Here is a 14,765-nt window from a genome sequence, read left to right as displayed (position 1 = left end):
GTCACCGAAATCCAAAGGGTGTCCCCAGAAAATTGAGAAACATCGATGCTTTTGTGGAATTTCCTGCATTTCTTGCATATGCAAGTTTCCTCAGGATTTTGATGTCGACTGCTATGGATGATACAAACTCGATCCTCTTTGTAAACCTTATGCCGCAGGCCTTTAATCAAAACATTTTTCCGTTTCCTAAAATCAGGAAACGTCTATGAAATGCGGCGCTGGATTTGAGCGACTTACTTGGACATTTTTTGGTCTGATCTTCAAGTATTTCAATGAATTGATGACGAACTGTTTTTGCAACTGGAAATTTTCGTAACCGCTTTCGACGGAACCGTCCAAAACGTAAACAACATCCATAAACTGATCGTTCACCGCACAAGAGGTGGGAAGTTCTAAAAATTTCAAATTACAATATTGACTTCCATAAGATGCAATGACGTTATTCTTAAGAAGTGAGTGGGTAGCAATAACATAATGCGTAGTATAAGTGTGAAAGTTTGTTCTTATTTGGATATTCACCCTGGATGTATGGTTGCGCCAATACCGGTCTACAAGCGTAAGGTCGCAGTTGCGCCGTAACGTCATCGGTCAAATCTTTCGCTGTATCGACGGTGACCACCTGCATTCCAAACGTATCCTTCAGCGAACTGAGCGTCGTAACGAATTTGATTTCGACGAACTGTTTTCGAATTTTTCGGAGCAGTTTATCGAAACCGTCGTTCAACACGTGCGCACCGCCGTTCGTTACGAACACGACCACGTGACCGTAACCGGAAGTGCGCCGATAACCCGGGTCGGTAGCGGCGGCGAGCAGTAGTTGTTGGGTAGTGTATTTTATATCACCCATGCTATCAGGCTCTCGTATTTTTGAAATTTCGCCGGAGAAATTCTCGTTGCAGTAGAACTGATTGTCGGTGAACACAGAAGGCGATGGCTCTTCTGAATACGGTAGACTAGGTATGACAGCCACCTGTTGGATGTTAAAATCATAGTTAGAAATTTTATTTCACCATCTGTGGCCCTCGTAGTTTATTTACTGTAAACCTGTTCAAAATAATCTTTAGCCAACTGCGCGAATGAACTGCGTGCTTGCCCACCCGACTAAACTATACTTACCATCACATTTGACCAACCGAGATAAAAGTTGTCCGCGACAAATCCTGCGATGATACCTTTCGCTTTTTCGAAGTCGAAGCTTTGTCGATCGACAATGAAAGTAACGTCCAATTTTCTGGAACATTTTCCGCCGCATTCGACCCGCTGCAGTAAACCGCAACAGACAGTCATAATGATCATAGATGCAACACTCGACCGCAGCATTTTTACCTGTTTGTAAAAACACGATTAGGGCTTCCGTTTACGTAACGTTTGTTGTATGCTGAAGAGGTAGAAATTCGCATTGTGACGAAGACAATAACTAGACAAACCCACAATCAAACTACTGAAAAGTTATTCGAAACATTTAAAACAAGTTCAAATCTATTACGAGATCTTTCTCAAAAACCTGTCGTCGCGGTTTCACTGTTTTCTCAACAATTTGATTTCCCAAAATTCTCCTTTCAAATTTTGTTATTTCCTGAACTCAATTAGATCTCACAAAAACAACTTTCGCAATTCAAGGAGAAATCATTTCCACAATAGGAAAAAAATCTTCCTCAATTCTCGTTCCTAGACTTTATCTCAACTGTGACGTCATCTCCACGAGAGAAATGTCTAAAAAGATGTCGACTTACGTTTTCGTTTTCCTCTGGGCGCGTGCGGGAATCCGTCAACTACATTCGAGTCGTTCCTCGAAACAAGACCGAAAAGTGAATCGAATTAATTAAAAGCATCTATTACCCATATTCGTCAACGAATCACAGTCACGGGCAAAGCACCGATTCAAATTACCCTTTGTTTCTAAACTGGATCGAACATGTGCCTTCGGTTCATTCGATATGGAGTACATTGTTTGGAGAAAAGCACTTGTTCCACTTTTGCAACTGTTAATGAAGCTAACGCTCATTATTAGAGCGAGTGAGAGTGAGGGCGTGGAATTCATGGAAAGGCTGATTTTACTGTTGCAGGTGTTGTCGAGGAGTCTTGAAGTGTATTTGAAAATACTACACGAATGAAAAAAAGGTTGTTTGGAAAGCGATGAACTCTATCTCTCTATCGTCTCAGGTGCGGATCCTGGTTCTTCCAAGGGGCGGCTCCCCTAATATAAGAAGATAGATGGAAATATTCCTTGCATTGCAAATAGCCTTATATTCATTCTCGTAGTTTTTTCAAACACATTTCAAGACATGTGAAACTTGTATAAGTAGTAAGGCGAAACTAGTCATTCCATGAAAATCACAAAAAAACAGGCACCGCATTTCATTTTGGGATCTGTTTTGTCTAAAGCTAATCCCTCGAGTATTCCTGGCGTCTAAAAATGATGTGGAAAAGATACGCGTCAAAAAGCGGCGACATCATGCCAGGCGCGGATACTCAATCGGGAAGGCATTCTCAGAAAATAACTGGCATAAGGAGGGCTGGCGCTAATTGAGGGGGCGTTCTATCAAGGGTTGACTGAAATGCGTACGGGACATAGCAAGTCTGTATACCAGTCGTTGTTACCGGCTAGGTACTAGACTAGGGACATAGCAAGATACGGAATCAATGAATTTGTCTCCGCGAGATGGAACAATCCTCCTCCGCCATGAGATGCAGCCTCAATGTACGTGTATCATCAGCCGCACAAATAACAAGCGTCCACCGATTGAAAAAAAACCAAAACTTTCCGAATTTTATTTAGATATAATTTATTGGGGTCTTTAGGAACGAAACTCCTGGGGTCTAACCGAGCCCCGAATTATCAAAATACAACGTCTTCCTTCCGTCGTCGACTTCCTTACCTGGGCAAACACTATTTCGGAAACTCATTAACCAGACCATTTGGAAACATGAAATTCTTCAAGTTCTATTAGAAATCCATTTTCAGTCCGTAGCCTACACATACGTGCATTTTCAAATAGACAATGTCCTAGCCAGTAACCTGCTGTCAGTGGTTTAGTATTAAGTCCGGTAACAATATCCCCGAGCATTTTGGCTATAAGGTGCCACATATCACATCAAACAATTCTGAATATCAGAATCAATGGCACCAATCAACTTTCATATAAATTTCCCCGTCGTTCCTCCGTGACTGAATCGATTGTTCAAATCTTGCGATTTTTTTATCAAAGCTTTACGTTTCGCGTCGTCGAAGCGGTTGATTTGTAAATCGTCCTCGCGACTGAACGGCCGTCGCGATTTCGGTTCATTACTGTCTGCTTTCTGTTAAAATGAGAAAAAACATGCGTTTTGGTCATGATCGATTTTGAGTGGTTTCGAAAATTAAGTAAAGAATTCACATAAAAACAATAAGATTTAAGGTTACACTGCAAGATATCGAAGCTACATGGGGATTATGATACAATTGAATCATAAGATTAGGCAACACAGAAAATCACAGGGGCTCGTATGATAGTTGCAGGTACATATACTGATGTATTTGATGACCAATGTCAAGGTAACATACGTTTTACTTAGAGCTGAAAGTAAATTCAAGGTCAAACATTAAGTTAGCCTACTACGTACCTTTGCTTTCTTCAACTTTTTCTGATGCATATCGACCAAACTTTCTTTCCTTTTCAGATTCTGAATAATAGAAAGCATGATCATTTTATCTAACTGCTAATCAATAAAAATTCATTCTCAAAATCGGTAATTCTTTCATTCATGGAAAACGAGAAAATTCGATTCGTGATTTTGCGAAATAGCGTCTTACATTATAGTCATCGACTTGCTGTGAAATTTCCGCGTCGCGAGCCTTCGAACGTTGCTTTTGATCATCGTGTTTGTTATCTACGCGACTAACATGACCCTCCTGAAAAATGTGTAAGTTTTCAATGAGGGACGGTTTCGAGGAATCGATGTCCAGTTGCTTGAAAGTTAGTTCAGATGATTACTCGGAGGTAATCACCATTATTATCATAAGTTTAACCCTTTTAGTGCTGACTAATTAATACCCTATAGTGCTGGAGATAATTTGAAAATTCTAAAAAATTCAACCCTAGTGTGTTGAACAACGGGAATACCACTATAGTGTGTCTACACTGCGGCGCGGTGTAACGTCAGTTACTAATATTTCACTATGTTTGACACGTGCTGCCATTTTTCAAGAATTACTATTTACATCAATACACCGCAGTGCGGTGTACTAGCAAAATCTATCACTGATTTATACACTGCACTGCGGTGTAGATGCACTGAAAGGGTTAACCTTAACAAACTTTTGAGCGACCCTAATCATTAGCGTATTGTAATGAAACATAAAAACATTCGATTATTTGCTTACTCGAGCTTTGCGTTCTCGGTCAGCCGGAGTGTCCGTCCATCCGGACCGATCCGAATTTTTGCTGGAACTCGATTTCGTGCTGAACTGGCGAGAAACCAAACCGAGGCCGACGCTCAGGTGATCGGACGGTAGTTCGGTCATCCACGATTCGCGTTTGGAATAATCCGACGACGTCGTCGTGGTCGCATCGTCCTACAAATTAATACATCCTCCATTATTTCATGTATTCAAAATCATGGCTATTTATGTTTTCAGTACTGACACCTGCTGGAGAAAATTCAAACAATTTTCAGAATTCCATACTTTGACGCAAAAATTGCATCTACCCTGTGATACGATGTAAAATGGATGTACTGCTAAAAAAGGATCCCTACAGATCAGGGGTTTTCAAGCAGAAAATTTCAAATTTTTTATCCCATATTAGCCTACCCTAAAACCTCTTCCACACACATATTTCATTGAGACGTATTTACCTTCCCTTCTAGTTTATCTTTCATTTTTTTGGATCTTCTTTCGAAGTCACTGGCAACGGAAACTTCATTATGGCGACCGCCTCCTGTGCTCGGCATTGGTCCGATTTCATCCTCGTCATCATCATCATCATCATCGATATCATTATTGATAATAAATCCTGGAGGTAGAGCAGGTCCAATAGAACTGGATCTCTCATCCTTGGAGCTTTCAACATTGAACCCTGGAGGTAGAGAGGGCCCATTAGAACTGGATCTCTCATCTTCAGAGCCTTTCATATTGAACCCTGGAGGTAGAGCTGGCCCAATAGAACTGGATCTCTCATCTTCAGCACCTTTCATATTGAATCCTGGAGGTAGAGCTGGCCCAATAGAACTGGATCTCTGATCCTTGGAGGCTTCCACAGTAAACCCTGGTGGTAGAGCGGGCCCAATAGAACTGGATTGCTTATCTTCAGAGCCTTCCATATTGAAGCCTGGAGGTAGAGCCGGTCCAATAGAACTGGATCTCTCATTCTTCGAGCCTTCCACAGTAAACCCTGGTGGTAGAGCGGGCCCAATAGAACTGGATCTCTCATCTTCAGAGCCTTTCATATTGAAGCCTGGAGGTAGAGCAGGTCCAATAGAACTGGATCTCTCATCCTTGGAGCCTTCCACATTGAACCCTGGAGGTAGAGCAGGCCCAATAGAACTGGATCTCTCATCCTTGGAGCCTTCCACATTGAACCCTGGAGGGAGAGTCGGCCCAGCAGCACAGACATTTTCTTCCATTTTTTTGCAAAACACAGCAATCAATAATAAGTCTACAAATCTTGTGTATCGTTGACGTTGTTATTCCTGCGGTAACTCGTAGGACAACAATCGTGTTGTTGTCTGACTATATGAATCTCATGAAGATTTATGAATCGAATGGCGATGTTCTTTCGATACTCACACTGACTTTAGACGACTAAAATAGAACAACACACGAACAACGCTTTTACAACAACAACGTCAACGAACGGAGTGACACACCACAAGATCAAGGAAGGCCTTTTTTTCAGTTTATTTAACTTGGTTGCAGCTTATTCATTTCTTATTGGTAAAACTCGGGCGGGTTCCACTCTCTAACACAAGCACTGCAATCAGACACTGACTGATCGTCAATTGGTCTGATTGTCAACTCCTCAGTTTCCGATCTAATTGAATAAAATTTTTTTGAATTTTCATTTCCGGGTTGCTCGACGTGACCTTGACATCGCACCGAGCAAAAAGTGCCTCATGCACCAATTTAAATTCAATTTAAATCATCATTTATTGCTCGTATTGTTTATGTTGCGAGTGGATCGTGTCATATTAGATGTTAGCCCCGGATGTCAGCATCTAAATAATTTCATAGAATCTGAGGTGCATAGCTGGAATGCGTGAATATGTTGTCTGGGATCTTTTGGTGGCATATACGGTGTTCCTGAAGGTGACACCTCATGAGCTACGTGGCCGCGCCGCATGGAATGTCCAGGGATTCTTTCGTCACCAGTTGGCTCTTGCCCCGGCTGGAAGAAAAGGTCTTTAGTTGATCTTTATTGAATTTTATGTCTAAGGCATCAGCTCAAGTCTTCTTGCAGTGTATTCATCGTATGATTTCAACCCTACCGATTAATTCCAAAACTACTTGGTCAACTTTTCTAGTCTTCGGCAACTTATTCCGGGCCGACCGGCTCGATTGGAACTTGATCTTACGTTGAACGTTTTTTTCGCGTCACGTGCGGTGGTCAGCAACAAGTCACTGCCATTGACGCGGAACGTGAACCAAATACCTAATCCGATCCGCTATCCGAAAAAAGCTAAATACCGGTACATAGGATATATTTCGTTAGATCATCTTTTTTATTCCAACTGGTATAAATGCGAATTATACGCAATTCAGCTAAAAAAATGTCGATGACGCGTCGATGTTTATTGGGAGATTAATTTGGACAGCATCTGCCCATCAATCGTGAGCAACATCCGCTGCTAGGTCCACCGATCAACCAGTAGGTTCCGTGTTTACCGTTGCAGAAACATGGAAGTCCTCTCTCTTCAATCTCTACTTCTGTAAATCATAATCTATACATAATGATATGAACCGGTGTATGTGGCTTAAACAAATGCGACGATTTACATTTTCAGTTTGCAGTTGGCTGATGACAACGTCTATCTGTGTTTTCGAGTAGAACCGCCATTTTGGTTAAATTGAACTCAACCTTGAACGGTTTCGGTTTGACTCATAAACTCTAATACGAATCATCGTCTAAAGGCCCCCGCAAACGAGCCTTAAGAGTCTGGGGTTCGCTCAAACCGTGTAGGTTAGATGGCAATACGAATGTGTTTTTCTTTTAGTAAACCTAATCGTTTTGCTCAAATACACGTTTGGATCATGCGGTTCCCCAGAGATGTGAATACAGCACCGGTATCTCATTTCGGTGAAGTTTAAGTCGACATTTAGAATTATCGATACAAAAATTAAACGTTAGGTTTGTGTACTGAACAGATTGAATGTACATGTAGTTACCTTCTGCAGCAATGGCTCCGATGACCATAAACAAGGCCAAGGCAATAAACAGAGTTTTGTACATTCTGAAATGTGAATGAATATCTAATTAGACTGAATTACCATATACAAGTATATATATCCGGCATATTTGCCTCGGAACTATATAAAAAATTTTATGATTGACTCTTAAACAACGACATGAATAAACAAATTTTAATCGACTTTGAATTCAGAATCAACGATTTATACGAACAAGCTCCTGTCACGTCACTTACCTGGTTTTTTCGGCTTGTAGACGATTCCCAACAGTTGACAAAGCTAGAAACTATCGGTTATTTATACAATCAAGCAAGATTTAATACTATGTTAAACCGCTTATGAGAGAAAACAATAAGCGGCTTACAAAATAATAATCTGCGCCGTCATTTCAAGTTTTATTAGCGCATTCTGATTTTTGTTTTAGATAACATTCTATAGTTTGAATTTTATTTTTTCTAAATTCTACAAAATATAGACGTTGCATCATCCATTTCGATGGATGCGAATGTCGCAAAAATCTTGCAATTTTATAGTGAGAATTCGTTCCCGATATACTGCCACTCGCCATACTCGCCATACCACCAAAAACCTTAATCGCCTATAGCGGGCACGCGATAGCATGGCTTGTTTGTCAACCAAGTTGAGTGCTGGAGTGTTGCCATTGATAATCATTGGCGTTTACAAATTTTCAGAGTCTATCATGTTAATAATGCCGTCTATTCTAGATCAGGAAGCGCACAAAGTGTTTCGTAGAAATCAGTCTTCAGTTCATGAAATGCTTGTTTGTTTGTCTGTTTTTTTTTTGCTTCACGTCGTCCAGATCTTGGTTTCCCAAGACTAACCTTATTGCATTTTTCATTTCACCTCACGACGGGACGGCCTTGGAGTTTTTTTTGCCCGCACACCGTAAGCAGACAGCAGGACTCGAGCCCACTTGTCGCTCAGCACTGATAGTTGATGCAACAGCATCATGCCTTATCTCACTGAGCTTCCGCGGCTATTCTTAGCAGCGCCACCGAGGGGTCATAGCGGCTGACACATTAGATATGTGGATCAATATGGGCTGCTTCAGTACTGATTTACCAGTCGAAATAGCTTGAATCGCTTATTGTGCCAACGAAACTGTATTCAATTCGAAAGAGCATACGACTGCAAACCATTCGTGGTGTTGACTGCGAGGTTTTCCTTATATGTAGAAACATGACGACAACAAAGCCGAATTTGACAGTAAACCTCCGATATACCCCGGGCCCACATCGGTTCAGAACGATTTTGGCGGTATATCGGGTGTGTTTTACAATGTATTTGTATAGAGATGTACATTGAGAAAACCTGGCGGCAGGCGGGGCGGGGTGGTGGTAAATGGGAAGGGCAGTTTATCGGGGGTTGACTGTACATATAACCATGGACTCTAAAACCTACGTAGACTCTAACGTTTTAGTGTCCATGATAGAACCCATCGAACTCATACACGTCTCGCAAGCGGCTTATAGTCATATATAACTGTGTCTGTTCGCAGCAATAAAACTGTAGTTAAATATTTGACGTTTATGACATTTTTTTTCTCCCCATAAGCGGTTTTTCAACATACGGCAGGTATGAAATACTGAGTATATATTTTCAATTTTGTTTGTTCACTGTCTACAGCGAATTGTCTACAGCAAGTTGAAAGTCAGGTACGTACGTAGATGTAGCAGTGTCGATCGCCGAAAACAGTTTCTGGTCCGTAACTGATTATTTGATCCCTTCATATCCTTCATTTTTCAGATATTATCCTTATTTTCCACACTAATACATTGGAACCTCTGTAATACGAATCTTGTGGGCAAAAGTGAAATTGTGGGTTACGTTTTATCCAAACCTTGTTTAATATAGATATTTTGGCTGGGACATGCTGGAAATCATCGTGATTGACTGGTTTCGTCTTATTCAGAATCACATTAACGAGGATCAACTGTATAAGCCGGTTTACGTTATCCAAAACAGATTCTGATTTCCGATTGATGTCCATTCACTTTTCAGAATGTTTACCAAAATCCTGTTTGTTGCCTTGACCTTGTTAGTGGTCATCGGAACTATCACTGCTGAAGGTAATTCATCATTCATCTCTTAAAGTTACATTTAGCGCTTATATTTCAAGGCACAAAATCTGGGGCTTATATTCTAAATGGGGAATTCGTAATGACGATAACGAATGCAACGATAAGGACAGCGGGCTACATTTGCCGACAAAGTATATCTTCGCGTTCCTCAGGTACCCCTGGTAACTTAATGCCTTAACTGTGCTATGCGAAAGTCAATCACGAATCTATTCTTGTAGAAGTTGAAATTGAAAAGAGAGGACTTCCATGTTTCTGTAACGGTAATCATGGAACCTACTGGTTGATCGGTGGACCAAGCAGCGGATGTTGCACAAGACTCATGGGCAGATGTTGTCCAAATCCTGTTTCGCAATAAGTTCGATGCGTCATCGACATTTGATGACCCACCACATACATTATGTATGCCTCGAATAAAAATAAATGATCAAAAGGCGTTGTTTGTTTTTAGAATTTTGCTTTTTGAGAATAAAAAGGCCATCTACAATGATCGTCGGTTTGAGTTTTGATTTTGTCGCCACTAGCTTATGCCCTCACTACCGTATAAGTGACAAAGACAATTTAAGGCAAGTTAAAGATAATTTAGCATAGGAAGAGGCAAGAATTATGATATAATTTATTTGTGTTTTATAATTATGATGATTGTCGTTTCATCGCACCGACTAAACCGACTGGGAACGTGCATACTTACCGATAGTTGCCGTGAATACCACGTTGACAACATCCCCGTAGGTTTGCGAGAATACGTACAGGTCAGGTTTCTCACGGTTCCATTACTGTTCTTATGGCGCATTTCTGTTGATGATACAGTCGTTTTTTCGTTAACCATGAACCAACAAAATCAGTAAGCAAAGTTTATTACGAACGTTTTCGGGAATATTTCCCCTCATCCGGCTGAATTACAAGCGATTAAGATGGATAACAAATTGGTATTTATCTATACATCGATTTGGCTAAATGATGTCAGGTTATGTTGTCCAATTTTCTGTATGTTCGTAGTTTCGGTGGGTGGAACATTCAGAACTTGGGAGAAATTCGTATAGTTCTGTGCATCATTGAAAAATATGAAATACCCGATACCCACAATTCCGGAAATCTTTTACATATACAACATTTCTCCTTTTCGCACAAATGTATATAGTTGAGTTAGCTAAATCTGCAGTCGTTTCTCCATAGGATTTAGGTAGACTGGTTGCCGGTCTCTACCTTCAGTTCTATTCTGACTGCGAATGCAGGTGGCGCAGAATTCGACAGGCAACCAGTCTAAGGATTTAGCTATTGACCGCCCGGACATTCATCCATGACGATGACCTTCTAAGCATTTCAAACCAATGCCTCGATATTGACCAAACGAAAGAACCGATCACAAACACGATCAGGGTATAATATGGTGGAGATTTTATTGATAATTTTACACCAACGTATATATAATATATATATGTATATATATATATATATATAGTATATAATTACAGAATTCCATATAATTCAAACTGAACGCATGGGCAGTACGCCGTATATAACGCTTGTTTCTTTATGATAACAATATAATAGGCTAATTTTAACAGACGAAACGATAACGACTTACGACTTACGACATGAGACTATCTATTTAACAACTATATGATGCTCGGGTAGTTCATATATATAGTTATCGGCATGATGGATGATGATAAACAAAGCAAAATAGATATTTTGACTCGTTGTAGGGGTGGATTAAGGTAAATTAGAAGGCCGGGGTCCATGAGAAAAGGAAATTCATTTTCCAGTTAAAAGAGCCATGTCAAAGGCCACTAGCCGGGTCCCATCGTCGGTGTTAGATATTTTTGAAGAAAATAATCCGAAAATATGCATTTCCACAAGCATGAGTGTCATTTGCATGTTTCAACGATTTTTGTCTTGGCGAAAAGGGTAACCTCAATGGGAAGGCGGGGTCCGGATCCCCGAGACCATCCCCTCAACCCGCGCCCGCCGGAACTATTTTTTCTTTTTTAGTTTAATCACCTCGGGGGCCCCACGGGGAAATTCTTCAATTACGCACGTTATAAATCTATGATACTTATTACGAATCACGGTAGCCATGAATCAAAACGACTTCGTGATCAATGTCTCGGTTATTGCCGAAATGTTGCGTCGATACAAGAAATACAAGTAAAAGATATATTTCTAAGTCAAGTATAAAAAAACGATACAATAAAATGACGTCGTTAATTCATCATTACGTACCTACGTGTGGCTTACTGGTGAAAAATAAAAGCTGATCTTTTAAAATATGTAAGCTAAAAGTCGTTATATAAATATGTATGTATCAAGAAATCTCTTTCGGTAATTCTTCAATTGATTCTATGATTAAATTTCAAATTATAAGAATAAAAAGTTAGTGATGCATATTAAACTCAATCTATTTTTTTCTATATATATATAGCAGATTTCATGTGCCCTGGTTTGGAAAAGCTGGCACAGTTTCATTTCACCGTATTGGAGTGCTTCAGGCGTACGGGGGCTCACCCAGCCACTGCGGGAAACCCTATTCGTCGGAGGTGTATAGACCCCCCTCCCTCAGTATGAGCAGCGAGACCTTTGATGTCGGCAGGTTCGAATCCTGCCGAGGTAGGACGAGTAAGCATACTAGCTACTATCTGTGTTTCAATTTAGCCAATCTGAAAATCAGGTTTTCTTGTCGCGGATTATGGTATAGGGTGTAATTAGTTTAATGATCAATCGGCAGTGGTTCGTACCGTACATGGTAGTCTCGAGAGACCGTGTCAAGAAATTGATTATAATTCCTCTCCATTCTCATCGATATACCAGGCAGATCATGAAGTTTTCTGTTATAAACTTGAAGAGAAGATGAAACGAGAAGAAATATAATGGTCAATATCATACGCGTAAATATGCACTACACATCGCGATAAACCGTATTATTACCACTATTGTTATTAGTATCGTTAAGATTATATTGATTTAGATTATTCGATTATCATGTAAAAATGTACAAAATTACAAATATGAGTATATATTAGGGTTTATGTATAATATGTAACATAGATATAGATATAGTATGATATATAGCATAATATATTGAATATGATATAACATTGAATATCGTGAAGTTTAGATTCCGTGCTAACGTTTCGTATTTCGCATTGCCCAATTTTTGCCGAGCTGAGAATCAGAATTTAGTGTAGTGCCTGTATAGTCATTCAGTAAGCGATGATTATATCGCTTAGGTCAAACCAAATTTGACGGTCCAAAAGCATCGCTCGGTAAGCGAGAGTCCACCGCGCATGTGTAGAAGCACTAACACTTAATTCTGCGCTAGTTATCTCAGGAAGTGTGTATCATTTAGATGTATCAAAATATCTAGATACTGACTATCGAATCGGTGACGTGGTCATTACTGCCAAAATCGAGCTAGAAACGTCGAAAGTTACGTCAAAGGACGAGCGTAGAGGTGCCACGTGACTATACGCCATATCAGTTGGCAAGTTAGTTAGGGGTTCCCCATATCTGCGAGCTGATTGGGTTACACGTGTTTCCCGCTTGCGCGGAACAATCACAATCGCTGATGCGCAGGTGTTTCACGATAAAGCTATCAGACCTAGAAGGATTGAGACAAGAGTGCCACATTACCCGATGCAACATGCATATATCGTCTACCATCGAGTGAACCTTTGGAGTAGAAAACGTTTGCTCCTAGGTGAACCTAACCTACGAGCAATTATCTATTAGATAATTGCGCGTAGACCTAACGGATAATCGGTTTTTCGCCGAATGAATATTAGATCTTTGTGCGGTATTCATACTATACGTACTCTATACGTACATTAGGTGCTGATCGACTCAAGTCGAGTTTATACTAGTGTCTATATAATTCTGCTGCCAGATTATGGGAGCGCTTCTTTTTTCGATTTTTTGCCAGTTGATTTTAAAGATTGTCTTCTTCACATTGTGCGTGTTGGTACTTTCCTATATTGGATCGCGCAAATGCTTCGTTACAGCCATTGAATTGAATTCGTGTATATTACCAATATATCTATGAGTTTCGGAGTAGCCGTCGGATCGGTAACATATAGTACTTAAAAGGTTAACTAGAGCTTTATTTGAAGTGCGAGCTTTAGCTACTAGTGCATCGGATAAATTGAAGCACTCATTTACCCGATGAAGCTACTCGATGCACTAGTAGCGAAAGCGAAAAATCTAGTTAACCTTCGAAGTACTATTTATATTCCCGTTTATCAATATAAGTATGTATATATAAAATGCGCCTTGGAGAAACTTTGCAAGTCTTTTTTTTCTGATATTCTATTTAGATGTTCGATACTTTACCGATGCTCAAAAACTTTATTTTAGCGCCTTCTATAATTTCTCCGGCCTTACGTCAAACGTTGCTACGAATTTAAGAAATTCATTCATATGTAGTGATTATAATCATAGGTTGATCGCTATTGAATTCTATACGATAATCTCTAAAACACTATATTTATCGATATAACGGTGAAACATTTAAATTCACGATCAAATACATCGCTATCGCAATCGACCGACAACACGAAAATAGCTTCACTAGTATGACTTCGTAATTACCTCAACATATGCATTATAAACTGTCGCAAGCTGTATATATTTAAGTTACACGTTTATCGTATAAATCAATGCCTTACATGCGCGTAAATGTATATATTCAACCTGAAAATGCAAAACTAAGCGCTTCGGTGTCCTATCGATAACATATACGTAATAATCGCAGAAAAATATGATCGCATTACTCCAACCTATTTCGCGGAAAATTTCTAACAGTTTAGAACGCAACAGGGACTTCATCCGATCACGGATTCATAGCCCCAGATGTAAAATGTCCAACTGTTTTTTTTCCTGCAAATTAGTCCACGGTTTAGAAATTGGCGCCATATAGGCCTGGCTCAAATACTGATCTTAACGATGCCTTTTCGACCCAATGGAATCAATTCAGTATGGGCCGATTCTATCATCACGTCCGGATTAATATCCGGATGATCCGGTGATTTCGGTGAATAAGAGTACAATCGGAGAACGACTGTACTATCACTTAACAGACTGGTTGCTGAATCTAGACTGGTTGCCTGTTAATGCTATGCTGAACGTGTATCTTCTTTACCGCACGGCTCCACTCGGCAAACTAAACCACCACGCCAGAATGGAGAGTCCGGAGACCACCGGATGATCACGTGAACGATGAAACCGTGAAATTGGAGACACCCGGACGTGTCCGGATTGATAATAGAGTCGGTCCTATCCATCCG

The 14,765-nt window shown here is 40.2% G+C and overlaps 1 protein-coding gene and 1 long non-coding RNA gene across 2 annotated transcripts; one reads left to right on the top strand and one right to left on the bottom strand.

The window, feature by feature from the left end:
* Positions 1-2,794: 2,794 nt before the first annotated feature.
* LOC141911252 (uncharacterized) lies at positions 2,795-7,738 on the bottom strand. The gene is made up of 7 exons (XM_074802240.1): positions 7,621-7,738; positions 7,364-7,428; positions 4,837-6,904; positions 4,364-4,555; positions 3,794-3,892; positions 3,604-3,663; positions 2,795-3,300 (listed from the first exon to the last, which is right to left on the bottom strand). Exons 3-7 carry the CDS (start codon positions 5,602-5,604, stop codon positions 3,139-3,141), a joined length of 1,281 nt encoding a protein of 426 aa, XP_074658341.1. The 5' UTR covers positions 5,605-6,904; positions 7,364-7,428; positions 7,621-7,738; the 3' UTR covers positions 2,795-3,138.
* A 1,238-nt stretch (positions 7,739-8,976) lies between these two features.
* Positions 8,977-9,916, top strand: LOC141911126 (uncharacterized). Its single transcript, XR_012619978.1, has 3 exons — positions 8,977-9,060; positions 9,407-9,474; positions 9,705-9,916. It is a non-coding gene; the product is annotated as an uncharacterized LOC141911126 (long non-coding RNA).
* Positions 9,917-14,765: the final 4,849 nt, after the last annotated feature.

This window comes from Tubulanus polymorphus, chromosome 9 (assembly GCF_964204645.1).
Source record: "Tubulanus polymorphus chromosome 9, tnTubPoly1.2, whole genome shotgun sequence".
In the NCBI taxonomy this organism is placed as follows: Eukaryota; Metazoa; Nemertea; class Palaeonemertea; order Tubulaniformes; family Tubulanidae; genus Tubulanus; species Tubulanus polymorphus.
This window is presented reverse-complemented; position numbering and strand designations above follow the sequence as displayed.